Source organism: Tamandua tetradactyla, chromosome 3, assembly GCF_023851605.1.
Source record: "Tamandua tetradactyla isolate mTamTet1 chromosome 3, mTamTet1.pri, whole genome shotgun sequence".
NCBI classification, from domain to species: Eukaryota; Metazoa; Chordata; class Mammalia; order Pilosa; family Myrmecophagidae; genus Tamandua; species Tamandua tetradactyla.
In genome coordinates this window covers 33,131,818-33,150,240 of record NC_135329.1, presented here as the reverse complement: position 1 = coordinate 33,150,240, position 18,423 = coordinate 33,131,818, and the positions used below count along the sequence as shown (strand labels likewise).

The 18,423-nt window shown below is 51.5% G+C and overlaps 1 protein-coding gene across 2 annotated transcripts in view; it reads right to left on the bottom strand.

Moving 5' to 3' along the window:
• Positions 1–3,290: 3,290 nt before the first annotated feature.
• The window catches only part of BLK (BLK proto-oncogene, Src family tyrosine kinase), a 70,859-nt gene continuing 55,726 nt past the window's right edge, over positions 3,291–18,423 (bottom strand). For both annotated transcript variants that reach the window (XM_077152971.1, XM_077152972.1), the window contains 9 exons: positions 17,506–17,604; positions 16,481–16,584; positions 12,551–12,697; positions 11,980–12,132; positions 10,475–10,654; positions 9,168–9,244; positions 6,302–6,452; positions 5,074–5,205; positions 3,291–4,204 (listed from right to left, as the gene is read on the bottom strand). In XM_077152971.1, coding sequence (XP_077009086.1) covers positions 3,999–4,204; positions 5,074–5,205; positions 6,302–6,452; positions 9,168–9,244; positions 10,475–10,654; positions 11,980–12,132; positions 12,551–12,697; positions 16,481–16,584; positions 17,506–17,604 — 1,249 coding nt within the window. In that variant the 3' untranslated portion in view covers positions 3,291–3,998. The remainder of the gene's footprint in view (positions 4,205–5,073; positions 5,206–6,301; positions 6,453–9,167; positions 9,245–10,474; positions 10,655–11,979; positions 12,133–12,550; positions 12,698–16,480; positions 16,585–17,505; positions 17,605–18,423) is intronic.

The window sequence follows — 18,423 nt, the reverse complement described above, 5'->3', positions numbered from 1 at the left end:
GGGGGTGTTATTCCCCACAGTTTACAGATGAGAAAACCGAGGCTCAGAGGAATTGAATTACTCACCCAAAGCAGGTAGCTAGAGAGCGTTGGACAGGTCTGGGTCCTTGATTTCAAACCGTGAGTGCACACTTCCACTGGAGGAGGGGAAGGGGTTGAAAGCAGACAAAACAAAATCACAGCCACAGGTGGAGAGCACAGCGCTGCACGGTGCAGACAGACACCTGAGAGAGATGAGCTATCACAGGAGGCGGAGAAAACCCAGCTAAAGGGGTGAGGAGTGCGTGGTGGAGGGTTTGGGAAAGGCTTTCTTTGGAAGCTATAATCACAATAATAGGAGCTAACATTTCTGGGCACTTACCATAAGCCAGACGCTGCGCTGAATGCGTCACCTGCAGCATTTCACATAGACCATATGATGTAGGTGCCGCTGTTATTCTCGTTTTACGGAAGAGGAAACTGAGCTTCAGAGAAGTGAAGCAAAATACCCTAGGTCACACAGCCTGTGAAAGTACTAGAACCAAGATCGATTTGACCCCAAGGACCTTCAGAGTCCTGCTGCAAGCACGTGCTGGCTCTGGGGAGGAAGAGAAAAAGGGAAAGCGCAGCCTCCAGCACAGCCTGGAAGGGGCCTGAGGGCTGAAGTCCTGCGGCCAAGCCCCCCCACCAAAGTCCTGGGTGGGCAACAGCCATCTTCAGCGCCCGACGTTTCAAAGGCATCAGTCCCCTTTTCTTATATTCTCACACGTGCAGATTTATGGTTGGGAGACCATGCCCCCACCCCATAAACATGAATCACGTCCCCTCCAGCTGAAGACAGATTCAAAGAGCAGGAAATGTTGCTGCTTGTCCATCTTCCAGGGTGCTGGGGCTCTCTTGCCCATTCTCTCTCTTTCTGTCTTCCCACGCATTCTCACACTCCCTGGCTGGGAATGGACGGCCTTCATAAACGGATTTACATGCTTGATGATCAGGATACCACTAAGGCTAGCGTTCCTCCTAGTGGGGAAAACTTCTCCAGGAAAACTTGGGGAGCAGGAGAGGAGGTGGAGAAGGGGAGCGTATCTGCCTTGCAGGGTGTGTCTGTAAAAACTGATCTTGTGGGATTTTTTTTTCTTCTAGTTTCTGCAGATCGTCACCTGCATATCAGAGCTGGGTCTGAAATGCCCAGGATCTGAGCGTCAGATTGGTGACTTGTAGTATTCACAGGGACCCCGGGTAACATGGGGCCAGTCTTCCTGGGATGGAGCACTTCCAAACCGCACACGGTCTAACCCTGTGGTTCTCAGGCCTGTCTGAACACCGTATATTCAGGGCTCCAGGCTCCCACTTAGACCACTGGTCGTGGGATCCTGGCACCTGTTTCCCCGCCGTGATTCTAACGTGCAGCCAGGTTTGAGAACCATCCGTCTAAGCTGAGGCTGGCCTTCGTGGGAACCACTTAAGGTGCTTATGCAAGATGACGTTTCCAGAATCCTGCCTTGGGCCTACTGGATTGGAATCCCTGAGGGAGAGGTCTAGGAACCTGAATTTTAAAACCAGGGCCTAAGGTTATTTTCATGAATCATGACATTGGTGAAGAACTGAGGGATTCCCTTCAACCTTCAGGGGATGGCAGTGGGGTCCAGAAAGATGAGCCAGCAGGTGGTCTTGCAGCGAGTGGACAGCTGGGCAAGCCTAGAACTCAAGTCACAAGAAGCTATTTCGGAGCCCTTTCCATCCGTTCTGGGACCACGGGGGTTCAAGGGAAGAGGTGCCCTGGCCGAGTTCTAGAGCAGCAGCTGGAGGGAGGAACTCAGCCTCACCTAACTGAAGCCGGGCCGCAGCCCTGGTGCAGGGGGAGCCCTTGGGTCCTCTTAGGCCCCCTAACAGGGTCACCACAGCCCTTTCCAGCCATGAGCCCCACTGGCAGGTATGGTTGACCTTTCAGCGCCCTGCATGCCGGTTTAATTCCCACTGTCTACATCCCCCTTTGCCCCAGGTTCATGGCCAGGCAGCCCCAATTCCCAGAAATTCCTGCCTGACCCGGAGGCCTGAGGGCACTGGGAAGTGAGCACTAGGTCTGGAGGACCGAGCTGTGGGTTTCTTTTCTTTTTTTTTTTACCTGAGAGACTCAGTCACCACTTCCACAAAGAGCCCTTTAGTCCTGGGGTAGGACAGAGGCCCCAGAATTCTCTAGAGTCCCCACTATTCCCATCAGACTGGTTTCCTGCCTCTCTACCTCTTCCGTCTTCCACCAGCTACAGGAAGGTCTGTGCAAACTCTGATCTACCCATGCCATGCCCCTGCCTAAAAGCTTTCGGGGGCACCAACTGGCAACTCTGCCGCAAGGCTCACCATGCCTGCCCATGCCATACCTTTCCAGACCCATCTGCTGCACCCTCACCCCCGCCTGCATAGCTGTCACTCACAGCAAGGGGCTTTGGAGGACCAGCTAAGAGCCTTCAGACAGGCCTGGTCACCGTCGTGGTGGTGGAGGTGGGGTGGGGGACCCTGCTGGTTTCCTCATTTGTAAAGATGAACATGGCCATAATCTGTTAACAGATCGCACACGAAAGTACTCTATAAAAAGCCAAGTCTTATACAAATGTGCATCCTTTAGGGCTCCGTCACTTTCTCATCTCCATGCCCAGCAACTGCAGTTGCTCTGTGAGGTTCTCTCACCCCAGCTTTCCCTCACACTCTGCTGCTCACACTCACAAACTTTCCCACCTGCTGCTTGAGCCCACAGCCACATCCTGCTGCATATTTAGTTGTGTGGCCATGTGAGCACCACCTAAGCTCTGTGCCACAATCGCCTCATCTCTAAATGGGGATGGCAACGTTCTCACCTCGTAGAGTTGTCACAGGTCGAAACAGGACAAGTGTTGAGAACAGCGTGAAGTCTCCAAGGAATGTCAGTGTTACCAGCCAATGTTAGTGCTACCAGCAGCCCATCGCCATCTACTTATCGTTTGTGCACCCAGTTCCCGCAGATTCCAAGGGCAGGGAGCTTGCTTCCTGCATCCTTGCAGGCTGGAACACTCAACGGGTGCTTTCTTCCATCATTAGATCCGAAGCTTCGCTGACCTAAGATTCCTCCACTCAGACCTGGAGCCTAAGGATTTCTAAGGCGCGGGCGCCACCTGCTGGCCCTGCTCAGGTCTCTCCTAAAAGGCGAGGGGCCGTGGGTCTGTGCAGCTAGTTAGCAGTCCTGAAGCCTGGGAACTTGGTTTCTCCTGGAAACCCGATGCCACTCAGGGACTCTCTACTGACACCAAGCACCTCACCAGGTACATCATACATGCTATGTCCTGGCTTTTCACCGGTAATGACACTGGAAAGACCAGACTCATACGACTTTATTACAGAAAAGTCCCAAAGTGGTTTTATCCCTCCAGGAGCCAGTCACAAGTGGACGCTTCTCCGCAGACATCCTGGAGTATTCAGTCCTGGTCTTGAAAGGCCAGCTTCTCAGCCTGACGTCTCAGCTGTGGTGCCACCGCAAGGAAGCCTTTGTGGACAGGCCCTAGTTCCCCCTCTTATGTGACAGTCATTTAGTGCTTAGCACTGAACACCTTCCCCGGTTAACTGATCTAATTCTCAGGAACATGTGAGGTAGGTACTATTATTGTCTCCCTTCCCCCCTCCTCTTTACAAACAAGGAAACGAAGTCACAGAGACCTTAAGTAACTCGCCCAAAGGCACACAGCCAGTGAATGGTGGAGCTGAGATTCAGATCCGGGCAGCCTGGCTGCAGAGTCCCAGCTGTACCCACCTTCCGCGCCACGCCTCTATCCTCTGGTTTCCTCTTGTGCGAAACTGGGATAATAATCCCCCCCCTGCTTCTCAAGGCCGTGGGAGGGCCCGGGTAGAAGACTGCCCAGTCAGTTCTTACGGTCTGTCCAAGGGTTGGCGACCACTTCCCGTCGCGTGGAGCTCGGCCCGGTGAGCACGCGCGGGCGCGGGGCTGCCATCACCGCCTCTGGGCGCGCATCCCTGGGGAGGCCGGGCTGGGGCCTAGGGCTGGAGCTCGTACTGCCGCTCGGTGGCCGTGTAGAAGTCCTCGAGCACCGACTGCAGGAACTCGAAGGTGGGCCGCTCCTCGGGCCGGCCCCGCCAGCACTCGGCGATGACGCCGCTGTACAGCTCCGGCGGGCACGAGTCCGGGCGCGGCATGCGGTAGCCGCGCTCCACGTTGCGGATGACCTCGGGGTTGCTCATGCCTGCAGCAGGGGGCGAGATGGGCGCGCGTGAGGGCCGCGCTGCGGGGCCCGGGGAAGCCGGGGGTCGGGGTCCGGGTGGGGGAGTCAGAAAGGCCAGCTGAGACCCGCTAGAGGCACGGCCCCATTGTCTCCTCCTTTGCACTTTTCCTGTCTTCTCGGCTGCCACAAACATCCTTTTATTTATTCATCTGTTTTAATCGCTGGCATCTATTTAATCAGCTAAGGTTAGTGAGCCTTGGAGAACAGCTGAAAATAAGGCTGTCGATTTTCTGTCTCCCCAAGGCGGGAGAGTCCTCAATGCATGGCACCTTGTCTCAGTTATCTGTGATTCCCCCAGCACACAGCACCTGAGCAGGTACCCCCTGGGTACTCACTAAGGGGCGGACTGGGAGAGACCCCACAGGCCTCCAGGCTGTCCCCGAGCCTTTCCGTCTGACAGGAGGCTGGAGGACCCGCGCGGTGGCAGTGGGGTCTCCCCTTCGGAGTTGTGCTTGCCCAGGGAGGGGCACTGTGGAATACACGCGGCCAGGCCAAGGTGGGGAGACCTGTTCCCAAGGAGAGGACACCAGCTGGAAGGAGCTTGTGTTCAGACCCTGACGTTTACATCAGTTCCAGTCATTCTGCTGGAAATAGAGGATTTATTCCTGATGCCAACAGCAATGATGAAGAAGGGGGCAGGCACCTGATCCCCCCAAGTCCCCCAACCCCCTGCCCAGAGCAGCATCCTGGGTCTCTGTCCCGACAGGTGGGACCCCCTTCTGACAAGTATGTGAAGCCCCGGGTGCCGGGTAGCAGCATCTCTGCCGTCAGAGCAATCCCGGAGAGGCAGGGGAAAATGTGGTGAGAGGCTGCAGGGAGCAGCGGCCTACCTGGGTAGGGTACGCGCCCGTAGGTGACGATTTCCATCAGGAGGACTCCGAAGGACCACACGTCCGCTTTGATGGTGAACACCCCAAAGTGGATGGCCTCAGGGGCAGTCCACTTGATGGGGAACTTGGCACCTGTGGGGAAGGACGTGGGCAGCTTCGCGTAGGGCGATGACTCTGTTCCCTTCCCCCACTCCCTGCCTCGGCTCCTGCTCCTCCTGCACGTCTGCCCTGCCCTGGCTGCTGCGGCGGCCGAATGTGGTGGACACGCGTCATGGAGACACTAAGACGCTAAGACACTTGGCCATGCACATGCAGACGCTGGGCTTTCAGCATGAAAGAATAATAAGGACAATGAATAATTCTCTCTCATCATCCTCTTGGGGTGATTTAAAAAGATAGCAAGTAGGTCCCAATTTCCATCTGGGATCAAGCAGCTCCTTTCCACCTTGCGTGGGCCTTGTTTTATAGCAGGGAACAGGACTTGGGCAAGTCATTTTAACTTATCTGTGCCTCCGCTATTCCTTTCCTGCAAACTGGAAACGATGGCACGTGACTTATATACTTCCTAGGGTCTCCCCAGCCAACCTGAAGTTCCCTGAAGGAGTGAGCCGTCATCATCCTTCTTCTGTATCACCTGATTATTATATTAACTAATATTGGTTGGTTGATTGATAAATGTACTTGCCACCTTATATCCTTGTACGAAGGGGATTTTACCTCCCATTGTATGACCAAAGTAAAGCAGAGGTGCTCAGCGAGAACTCTTATTCAGATATAAAGTTATGCTGCTCAAACTTGGGAGCAATGTTTTCCAAAGTGTGTTTTGTGAAATTCCTGTTCTGTAAGATGTTAATAGGACCTAACTAGGAAAAATATCTGGGGCTCAAATTAGTTTGGGAGACACCAGATGAACCAAACGTAAACTGTTTCTTTGCTGAGGGACTTCTCAGTGCCTCTAATATGCTGATGTGCACTGGGGATCCCCAAGTGGGGAATGGAGTCTGCGTGTCTCCAAATCCACCTTATCACAGAGCCATTTCTCAGTGGAATGTCTCGGGGGACTAGTATCCTGCAGAACACGTTGAGGGAAATGCTGTTCTAGGTTGGGGTAAGGCCAGAACTGAAAACCTGCAAAGCTCTAAGATTTCTGCACACAGTGTCAAGGAGAAGTCCCGGCGGGCACTGGGGAATCGGGGAAGATAAGGCCCCATGTGGGGTCTCAGCTCACCTTCTTGGGCGGTGTATTCACTATCGATGATCCGGGCCAAGCCAAAGTCAGCGATTTTGCAGCACAGGGTCTCTGACACCAGGATGTTGGCTGCCCTTAGGTCGCGGTGGATTGAATTCCGCTGTTCAAGGTATGCCATCCCTTCGGCGATCTAAGGGGACAGCCACAGGGAAGGGCAGTGTGGTGCCCTTCGAACAAGGACAGCACCCTCCACTGTCCCTGGCACGGTCCCTGTGAGGTGAGAACAATGATTTTGTCCCCTGCCTCTGCCCACCAGCCTGTCTGTTGAACCAGCTTTCTTCCTCTCACAAAGCTGGACAAGGAAAGCGCGCGCGCGCGCGCGCGTGTGTGTGTGTGTGTGTGTGTGTGTGTTGGGGGTAGCTGCTGGGGAAACACATATCCTTTGGTGAAGTAGAAAGAACAGATTCACTTGCTCCTCGAGTGAATAAACCCCAGTCCCCTAGAAACCCAGAAAGGCAGAAATCCAGCCCCTTGTCCTCAGACACAAAGCACCCACACTCCTTCTCCTTCTCTCCTTCCAAGCAGCTTCCCTTCAAGTGTCTGCAAGAGAGGAAGACAGCCAAACAGAGGCAGGAGAAAGATCTCTTGAGAGGGAGGGAGAAGAGAAGAAAGGGGCAGGGGAGAACATGAGAGAAGTGATCTCCGGGCACAGAGTTGAGGGGAGAGTTAGATGAGGTGTCCTGTGGCAAAGGCCCATCCCAATTTCCACCCCATGGCAGCCTGGGCAGAATCAGAATGGGTTCAGAGGCAGAAAAAGACCTTGTCTCTGTACCCTGGATCACCAGCACTGGGCCGGGAATATGTGCTGCTCTTGTGCCTTTTAGCCAAGGAACCTAGCTGAGGCATTAGTCACGTGTTCTCAGTTGATGGATGAAGAAACTGAGACAGAGAATAGAGAATAAAATTTATCTCCACAGACTTGCTCCTGCAAGAAGCCAGTATTGGAACTGATCTCACTTCTCCTTATCTTCTGTTTGCACAGTTTATTCATGAATCTGTTCGTTCCGTCCATCTATTAATTTACTCTTTCATTAAATTATGTAATCAATATACATTTATTAGTAAGGCATGGTAGGAAATATAAAGCTGAATACTAAACATCTTATATTTGGATAGCTTTCAGCAGTACTCATTCCATTAATAAATACTTATTGAATGTTGCTAGAAACATTTTAAAAATGAATATGACCCAGATCTGCATTCAAGGAGAAGAAACTAATATGAACCAGGCTAATGAGAACAACGAGCTAAGTGCTCTCTAGTAGTTTCCTGCGCGGGGAAAACATCACAGAAACGACACGGATCACTTGAGTTGGGTCGTGCAGGTTGGTCAGGGGTCCTGCCAGGTGAGAAGAATGCCACAGGCGGGCTGGGCAGAGAGAAAGTCTCGGCAAAGGCTCAGAGGTGTGCCAGGGCCCGGGGCCTCTGGGAACAGGGAAGGGGGCCATGTGACTGCAGTTAGGGGCCCGGGGCTTAGGGTCTGAGAGGCCTCCTGGGGTGAGCCTGAGCTGACCTAGGAGAAAGGGCCATGGGGGGCTTTGCATTTCATCTGGAAAGTCGGAAAAGGAGAGCTCAGAAAGGCTTTGTAGGGGGAGGGGAATGGGACTGGGTGTGGCGAGGCTCTGGCAGGATTAGACTGTGTGTGTCTCAGACACTGTTCACTTGGAAGGTTCTGATTTTCTGGTTTGCTGACACCTAGACTCTTGACCACATCTAGGTGTTAAACTCAGATAGATGCTTTTTCCCATGATTTGCCCTTGGCCGACCTCAGATTTTCCAAGGTGTTATAGAGGAGATCGAATAAGAGAAGAAGAAATAAAAAGAGGACGATGGCAATGATGAAGAAGGAAGAGGAGGAGGGGAAGGACGAGACAGGCTTATCAGCATCTGGTGGTTTGAAGCCTTTACCAGCATGAATTTTCCAGAACCATTTCCCCAGGCTGCTCTACACCCCTCCCACCCCCACCCCCCATCCCCGGCGTCTCTGCTCACCTCAGTGGAAAGAAAGTGCCATGACATCAACTCCTGCATCGTTACTAATGGCAGATAAAGCCAGAGGGGGTGGGGAAGGGTGATGTGGCTGATAGGTGGGGCAGGTTTCCTCTCTGTCGCCGGATGGAAGTATGCGTGTTCATGCGTCTTGCGAGCTGACCACAGACCGAAGCTTTTTTGCTGAGAGTTTCAGTTTTAACGAACACACATACTCCGGGTCACCAGTTTTCTATCACAATGAAACCCACTTGCCCACTGGGTTAAATGGAATTCTTGTGAACTCTGTGGCAAAGATGACCGGGCATCTTGCGTGTCCCTTCTCCCTCTCTTCCTTAGCCATGAATGGAGCACACTTCGTCCTGTTATGGCCGCATGGAATGAAGACTACATTTCCCAGGCTCCCTTGCAGCTAAGTGTGGCAAAGGGACACAGTGGCCAGTGGGGTGTAGAAGTGTAGTGGGTGATTTCTGGGATGTGTCCCTAAGGGGAAGAAGGCGGGCTTTCTTCCCTCCTTGCTGACTGAAAAGAGGAGCTGATGGTAAAGCCTGAGTAGCCATCTAAGGCAATAAGATGACATGATAAGATATCCAGCAAACTACAGAAGTCCGGGTCCCTGAGACTTTGTAGAGGATGGCTACCTATTTGCCATGGTCTGCCTACCTCTGGATGTTTTCACATTTGTCATTATTATTTTGGGTCTTCTGTCCTTTCAACCCAACCTAAATCTACCTGGTATAGCCTCTAAATAGTTGACTTTGTTAAGCCACATGCCGTGAACAGGAAGGATTGGGGGCCTTGTCAGTACAAAGGTGTCCCGTTACTCTCTGGCTTTCTCTGCACTTGGTTCACAAACCTGGGCTGACATGTCAATCAGTCTCGGGAGGGACATTCGGCTACCTTCATCCGTCTTCAAGAAATCCAGTAAGCATCCTAAGGAAAGAGAAGTTGCAAGTCCACTTCTGCAAAATGACCCAACCCTGGGTATGCCAGCCTCTCCCAGGTGAGGGCTGCCCCAAGATGTGATCACTCTCTTAGATATTCTGGGTCACCCAGAAGGCATCCACCCACAGATACAGAGTGCCATATCCATCACAGAAATTCCAGTCTCAATCCTTGCAGCACCCAGGAAGCCGCTAACATGCTCCCAGCTGTCCGGAGGCAATCAGGTCTCAGCCAGGGGAGGGTCCTGCCTGAGCTCACACAGCCAGGACAGCCGGGAGTAGGAGAACCTGCTCTTCTGACTCTAGGTTTAGTGCTCTTTCCAGATATGACTTTCCCACGAGTCTTCCTTGCTCCTTTGATTCTTTGTTGACAGACAGACTCTGCCCCTGAGGATCAAGGGTTAGTAAGAAAACCCGAGAATGGAGAGAACTGTCTCAAGGATTTGGTACAAGGGACAATTGCAAATCCTCCATCGCATCAAAGAGGGAGTGACGCTCAGCTGAGGTACAGCTATATATGGCCGGCAGGGAGAACCACTGTGTGGTGTTCTTTTGACAATTTTTGAGGAACCATATTATCCTGGCCACAAAAAGTTCCTATTGGAAGAGGTGTGAATTCAGGGCCATGAGAGGGGTGATAAGGAGGAGGTCAGAGGCTGAGACTGTAGTTGGGGTTTGCGCCCCTTCCCCACCCAACCCGCGAAGGTCCACTGTCCCCCTGAGAACTTGGCCACATCATGGACCTGAGGCCATCTAGCCTAACCTTTTTTTCTCGTACGCATTGTAAGATGCTCATACAGTGATAAAGGCCTGTGGCTGGTGAGTCGTAGAACCAGCACTAGATCTCCATCCCCCACACCCAGCCTATTGCTGTTTTGATTTTGACATGACTGGTTTCTCCAGGAGACACTAAAGAGTGTTGAACCCACAAGGGCCTCCATAAATGTTCATTGAACTGTTTCTGAACTGAGGACAGAGCTCTGTAAGAGCCATTTACTCCACCTGTTTCTCATCCCCTCCCGTTAGCAACCCCCTAGATGCACGGGACATTGGCTAACAGATCCAGCCCATGGGTCAACCAGGTCCATTGTAGATCCCCTGGACAGCCAATTCCCCTGCAGCTAGATCAACCTCAGACCTCTAGCTCTCTAAGCCTGGACTTTCTGCCCCCACCCCCGCCCCTCCAACCAGGGGGATGAAGTCCTACAGAAGGCACCACCTCTGGCCATGTACTCGGTCACGATGTAGATGGGTTCCTTGGTGACCACAGCGTAGAGACGGACCAGTCTCTCATGCTGGAGGGTTTTCATCATGTTGGCCTCGCCGAGGAAGTCTTCTGGGGACATAGTTCCCTCCTTCAAGGTCTTGATGGCCACCTTTATGTTGTTTTTATAATAACCTGGGTCCAGGGAGTGGAGGGAGAAGTAAGAAGCCATGCAGAGGGTGTCAGAGATAAACTTTGTAACCAATATCTACATAAGCTTCCGGGTGTCATTCTTACCCGATGGATGGGAAACTCAAGTCAGACAGGCCTGCCTAGGAAGTAGCCCTGGGCTGGAAAGTGCAGCTTCAGAGGGTAACCACCTGTGCTGGTCCTTTCTTTTTGGAAGGATTTTGAATCCATTTCAGGCTCCCTTGCTACAGTGGTGCTTCAAGAGGTTGAGGAACTCAGCCTATCTAGGAGGGAGGCCAGGTTACCTCTTTGCGCCATGCCCAGGGCCTGGGGCTGCCTGCTATTGGTCTTTCGTGCAGCTGGTCTGGTCTCCTACCTCTGCCACTATCCCTTACATAATGAGTCCCTTCTACTACTTAATTGCTTAATTAAGGAATTAAGCACTGCAAGATTGTAAAAGAAGCAGAGGTGGTTTGAGGACTGTTTACCTGCTTTTGATGTCCCTTTTTCACTCAGTAAATTACCTGTCTCCAGAGTCTCGCCTCAATCTGTTAGGTCCCCCATCCACACCCAAGAGTGAAGGACAAACAGTGACTCACTCTCCCCTCCCAGGGGGGCTGCACTGTAACAGACCCCTGGTGGAGCGCCTTCCACAGGCTTCTCAGGTGTTGGTCTTGGGGTGCATGAGGGTTTGGAAAGGCTTCAAAAGTCTATCCTGAAACCATGCCACAGAGCCACGAATTGTTCCAGGAATAAAAGAAAGCACCCTTTTAGATTCTGAACCTGCCCTAGGTGGTAAGCATAGAAACAGTCACCAACCGCAATTTAAAGATGAGGACATTGGAACCCGGAAGATAAGTGACCTGTCCAAAGTCACACAGCTGGCCAAGGGCTAGCTCAATCTATTTCAACCTCTTGGAGCGCCTGGTTCACTGTTCTTCCATGTAGGACACATCGTCTACTTCTGGGTCAGCCAGAGCTAAGGGACCATAGCACTATGGTCACACTCAAACTCGAGTCGGTGGCAAAGCCAGCACCGTGCAGAGAAGGAAGGAGGGAATGGAGCCAGGGGTCGGGAGAGCTGGATTCTGTTCCCTCCATTACCATGACTGTGTGATGCTACTTGGGGGCCAATCACTTCAATGTGCCATGCCTTGATGACCTCATCTGCAAAAATGGGCATCATAGCCCCTGTCTTTTCTCTTTTACAAGTTTTTATGGGAGAAGTATGATGTACTGGGCAAATACTGGGCCTTTTTGCCTTTGGTAGCTCCTTCTATGTTTTGGGGCACAGGGCAGGAAGAGAGGCTCGTGGCATGCCACATACTCACCCATCCAGACTTCACCAAACTGCCCAGACCCGAGTTTCCTGACCAGTTTGAGAGACTGCCGGGGGATTTCCCATTCATCCTGGGCCCAGGGGTTCTGAGGAGCCCGGCTCACGCAGGGCAGGGTTAGCTTCTGGCATAAACCATCCCCTTGTTCTGCATCAGGGTAAAAAAAATGGGGCTGGAGGTTACCAGGGCAACCACAGACTTGGGTGTCTCACTTGGGAGCTGCACCATTCCCACTTGGGTCCCTCTCCTCTCCACCTCCTCTCCTCCCTCAGCATTTTACTTGGTTTTGCACAAAGCCACACATGCTGTCACTGAGCTGCTCTCTCTAAGGCCATGGAGACTTAAACTATTTGTTATTCTCCAGGAGATCGCCTGCTAAGCCAGTAGAGGGGATGAGAGTCACTGACTTTGAATCATTAGGCTGCGCAATCTCTTGGTCCAGCTTTGGGACCAGCCCCTTCTATGGGGGGACAAATGACTCACTCGATCAAGGGATCTTAGCTGAAGAGATCCCAGGGCTTCTCTGGCACAGCTCCCGCCCCCCCAGCAGAGGCCCCGCTCTTACTAGAATAGTGCTGCACCAGAGCCTGGAGTGAGGGAAAGGTGATCCTGGGCGAGATGTAATAGCCGCCTTCGTCCAGGGAGCGGATCTTATAGTGCTTGATGACCTCCCCCTGGGAGGTGACATCCTTCACCGACAGGGAAAAGGCACCTAGAGGGTGAGCAAAGACACACACACACACACACACACACACACACACACACACACACACGAGAGAAGTAAGGCACAAAGAGGAAAGACCAGGATTGGCACTCGGGCTTGGTTGCAATTCTTTGAAAAGAACATTCCCCAAATTCTACTCTCCGTTTTAACCATTTCCATAACAAATGCCCTTTTCCCACCTCTCAGCTTCAGCCCTCCTGGAAATCTTCCCTATCAGCTCACCTTGACTCTGCCCTTGACATTCCACCCCCTCCAAGCCCCCCAAACTCAGCATGGAACCTCAGAACTCTGGAGCAGGCAGGAAAGGCTTGTAGCAGCGGGGTTGCTGTAGTGACTAGAAGCTTTATTTATTAATTCACTCATTCATTTCTTTATTTTCTGGTGGAAAAGGCTGACTCCCCCCCACAAACACACACACATACTATAGCTAACCATGAACCTCAAGCCCCTGGGTCCATGGAGGGAAGCATAAGCTATTTCCTAGAGTTTCGGTTCATATTCACTGGCTGCTTGGCCATTTGTTTTGCCATCTTTGTTAATGTTTTCCTGGAGACAAGTGGTAGCAGATGCCAAGTTTTAGGAATAATTCAGAGGTTAAAAGTTTCAAGTTGAGAAACTTATTTCCCTTAACATGATGCTTTTGTAACATGCCTCTGTGCAGCAATCTGGAGACCACGGATCCACTTCCAACTCCTGTTTGGGAGATGAGGATGCCAGTCACAGAAGGGGGGATATCACTTGCCCATGGTGTTTGTCATTTCACACACAGGTTTGGGGACCTCCCCTCGAGGCCAGCCTGAAAGATCAATACCACACGCCCCCACCAGGTGGCAGACTTGGACATCTCTTTCGCAGGCATGTGGACACTCCTTTTTCATCTGTCTTGTCTTCTTGTAGCACCTTTCCTTGCCTGTCAGAACCGTTACTCCTATTCACACCCGCTCTCCCCTCCCGTTTCTCTTAGCAGATGTGCCTCTCTCATCACTTATTTGCAAAAAAGGATGCCAGGAGGCTGCCCTTCCAGCCAGTGCACCTTACTTCTGCATTACCCCCACCCCAGGCCTCCAGCTCCAGCTGGCATGCTGCAAACTATCCCTGCCTCCTCCCCCCGGCTTGGTGCAGCCGGGCCCCCCAGTTTCTAAGGAACCCACGTGCTTGGCTTTAGTGAGGAACCCACGTGCTTGGCTTTAGTGAGTTCATTCATGTTTACACCACCTTGTCAGGAAAGGGGCTTCTCTCCCCATTTTGTAGGTTGCCCACCGAGTGAGGTGACTCGTAAGAAGGCACGAAGACCTGGCGTTCCACGCAGGGTAGGATTTACTGTGAAGCAGCTGAGGCTTCTGCTTTAGGGCCCCTTCCATACATGTTCCCTTCCAAGAGCCTCTCCTTAAACTGTTTTCTCATGTTTGCATTCTTCTTAAAGAGAGTCTCTAGATCCTTTAAGTGTCAGGTTCACAAAACCTGGACTGACCTGCCTCCACGGGCTGTGGAGACTGCACCTGGCACGCAGCCCTTGGTTCTCAGAGACTGAGATTTATTTACATGGGAAAGACCATTGCCTTGGGACTGTGAAACTAGTTTGATTCTCACGGAGGTGCCAAAGATGGCCTTTCTTTGGAGTCAAGGTAACCTTCTTTAAATGCCTTAGTTTGGACATTTTTAAGGCCTTAGAACTGTAAACTTGTAACTTACTAAATCCTCTTTACCAAAGCCATTCCATTTCTGGTGTACTGCATTCCAGTAGCATCAGCAAACTAAAACGGATTGGATTTTCCCGCTCTTAAGTTTTTCTCTTATGAACATTCTTTAATCTCCAGAGCCAGCTAGGGCTTGTCCAAACCTACATTTTACATAGGATAATGATTGACTCGGTCCCTCTCCCATACATATCTTTAATTTAATGCATCTATTGATGCATTTTCAGGAAATTCTGCACAGAGCATCCTAACTTCCCAATGTAGTCTTCTCTTCCCCAACCTGGCCCCAGCCTTTTGAGGGGCAAACAAAGCGGAGCAATTTCCCTGCAGCATCACAGTGTGTTGTACGTGGTTCTCTTTGTCCCAGCTTTTGCTTGTCTGGTGCTGCCCTGCTGCCTGCAGTTCTCAAGCCATGAAAGCAGCTGGGGAAAGTCCAGCGGGGTGTTCCTACTGGGCAAAACCCCTGGCCATTCTCATTGCTTAGCTCACAGGAGCCAGACTCCCAGCCGAGCTCCCCTCTGTCCCCATACTCCTCCCACGTCACTGCCACCGTCTCCTCTCAGGGATGTAACAGGCCCCTACCTGCAGCTCCCTGAGGTGCAAAAGCTTTCTATGCACTGCTTGGGACATTCCCCCAGGTCGCCCCAGGCTAGGTCAGTTTGACACATTTTAGAGCATGTGGGGATTCCGAGCCTCTTACGTGGCCACTGACCCTTGAGGCTCTGATGTTTCCTTGCTGTGGGCTTTGGGTGAGTGGCTTCTGCTCTCTGGGTCCCAGTTCCTCGTCTTGCAAATGGCAATTGTCCTACTATCTCAGAGGTTGAAAGCTAGTGGCTAATGTGTGCCAGGAGACACGCATGGGAAGGCTCACGGCGGCACGTATGCACTAGTCCTGAACCGGTAGCAACCCAATGGCCATCCACAGTACAGCAGATAAACAAATTAATGCATAGTCCCACACGGAATTCTATATGCAATGAGAGTGAACAGACTGTTGCTTTACTCAATAAGGTAAATGAATCCCTCAAAAAGTGCTGGATGAAAGAACCCAGACACCCAAAAGATAAAAACAGCGTGAATCTGTTTGTATGAAGCTGAAAACCACACAAATCAGGGGTGGAAGATCTATGAAGAAAAGCCAGGAGGGATTTCCATAAAAATAAGGATAATGGTCGCCTCTGGGGGGCAGGGAGGTTGGTATAAGGAAGTGACACTAACGGGGGAGCAACGAGGAGCTTTCTAGGGGTTGGAATGTTTTATTTCTTAGCGTAGATTGTGCTCACACAAGAGCTTACTTGTGGTTATTTTCTATTTATAATTTATAATTATGTACTTAAATTTTGTGCAATTTTTATGTGCGTTTTGTCTTTCACAACAAAAAGAACATTAAAAAGGAAGAAAAAAAAAAGCCAAATAAAGGGAAAGAGGTAAACATAAATAAAACCCCAAATCAGCAACCTGGGAGTTGGTGTCAGAAAAATTTACTCATGACTCGGAATTCACGAAGCTTTGAGATTGAGTGTGGTCTGTCCAGTTCTCTACAGCCCCTCGCTCTCTCTCCTTGCGCATGCCAGTCATGTTTTTTGACCGTCTGTCACCTGTCAGCATCTGAGGTCACAAGCTCTGGCTGAGATGATCGCTAAGGAGTCTTTCAGCTCCCAAATCCTTTGCTTCTAAACGTGGCTGGTGAGCAAGGGCTCCTGGGTTACGTTAGCCTCCCTCCCTACTCCTGCCAGCCTCAGCATCCCTGCTGCCCCACGAAGGACACGCGGCCAAGCGTGCAGACCACCAGTCCCTCGAGCCTCGGCTCGGTGGGAGAAGAGGTAGCACTGCCCCTCCTGCCTGAGGACCCGGGTGGATCTCTGGCCTAGGCAATTGGGAGGACTTTTCATTTGGAAAATGTCACTCAACTATTGGCCACTAACTGTGTGGTCCAGGTGGGATGTGAAATAGGAGGGGAGACTTGGGGTCCAGAGGCTGCCGGGGTCTTCTGGCTGGCTCGCACAGAAGGGGGCTTCTGATGGAGGCTTCCCGGGGTGGATGGGCAGGGAAGGGAGGGTGGGGGTGTGCTCACCTTTATTTGTTTCACTCTCTCTTATGAGGAATGAGCCGACCTTATTGACCGGAGCCAGCAGCTGTCTCTCTGCATCTTTCCGGTTAATTGATCTAAAGAACCATCTGGAAGAGAGAAAAGGCAGGCATGCCTTGGCTACTAGATGTGCGTCTCAGAAAATTCTCATCCAAGTCTCTCTCCCAAGCATCACCCCCTTCCCCCAAGAAATAAACTATCTTTGCTTCTGTTCTCACGTGAACTCTGAGCTGCTTGACAAATTCAGTGCCTCTCCAGGCCCTGGGCCCCTCCCCTTCCACTTTCCCATCAGTATGTGGATTTACTGTTTTCTTTCAATAAAATGAGAACATTATTTGTGTGGCTTTTGTTAATTTTGCATTGGAAAAATGCACCCGTCCACCTTCTCTCCAAAGCACCAAGTGCCTCTCATGTGCTCACTGGCCCGTCTCCTTAGACTTGAATCTCTGTAAAGGGTAAATTTCCAAAGACTCTCAGAACCTGGATTCAGATGGGGTGTTCCCTTCTGGGCCACGCCAGGGCTGCACAAGGCACTGGGGTGTGGACGTCACACTTCCCTGCATGTTAGGCTGGGGAAGGACCCGCTGGGGTGCCAGGCTGGGCTGGGGCTGACGGGACGAGGGCTCTTCCAACAGCAGCCTTTGCTCTTGGACAGGGAATGTGCCAGAGAATGTGCACTGACCACACTGCCTCACTCCGGGCTTGCAAGGCTGTCCTGAGATTGGGGATGTTTCTTTCCAGGTGAGCCAGGAAAGTCCATTCTCTTTTCACAGATGCGAAGTGTCAGGTAGAGAGCTTGGAAGCTACTCCCTCAGTATCACATAATGGATTAAATGATGTCTGGGGCCACTAAATTGCCCTCTCCTGGCAGTTACAATGACCTGCCTTTTTTCTGGTCCCCCTTCTTGGGTTCACTTTTTAGCCTGCTTTGTAGCTCCTGCACAGCAGCCTACTGCAGAAGCAGTGATTACTGATTCTGGCTAGATGGGGCCTCCAGCGTGTCCACTTACTTTTCCACTTCCAGGGTCTCTACTCGGGCAACAAAGTTGCTGGGCACATAGCCTTCCCTTCCAGTGATGAGAGATTTGGCCAACCACCAGTCTCCAGTTCTAAGTGGGAGAAGGGGGAGAAACAAAAACATGATGACGGCTCTGGGCCTTTCTCTGAGGCAGCTCACAACCCCTGACAATATGATCTCATCTCTGGGAGGTGGAGAATTCACAGAAATAGTCTGGCAAGTGAGCAGTGGCTTGTGCATGTTGCTTGGTGCTGCAGGGGCTATCTGGGTTATTTCTAATTTATTGGGCATGAACAGGCTGAAGGTCCTCCGAGTACAGACAATGGGAGGGGATGATGCGGTCTCTAGGGAGAAGAGTTTGTTCAGGCAGCCTGACGAACCTTAGAGGGTCCCTGGCTTACAGTGGACAGCCCTTCCTCTTGATTAATGGGGCAAAGTTTCAGAACTGTTCAGAATTTAGTCGTGTGAGTTGGGAGTGGTTTGGGAAAAACAAAAAGAAGGGGGGCTGCCGAGGAAAGGGGAGACAGGGCAGCCCACACATGATCAAAAGTTTTAACACTCTTGGCTCAAAGTCATTGCAGGACTTCAAGAACAAAGTTAGGCTTTCAGTGCCTCACAGAACAAATCCGGCATTTGCGAGAGAGCAGATTTTGGAGACGTTTCTGGGAAGGGACACCAGAAATAAGCTAAAGCTGATCTCTCCTTATAGAATTCTGTATGACATCTCAGTTTAGCAGGGGAGATGAATATGGACACAACTGACTCAAATACAAGGTTCTTTGGAGCGGTAAGCCAAGTACTGGGGGAATAGATGAAGGAGGCAGGAGGGCTGCATGGAGGAGGTGACATTTCAGGGGTTTTTGAAGGATGAGTAGGATTTACAAGGCAGAGCAGAAGGTAGTGAATGAAT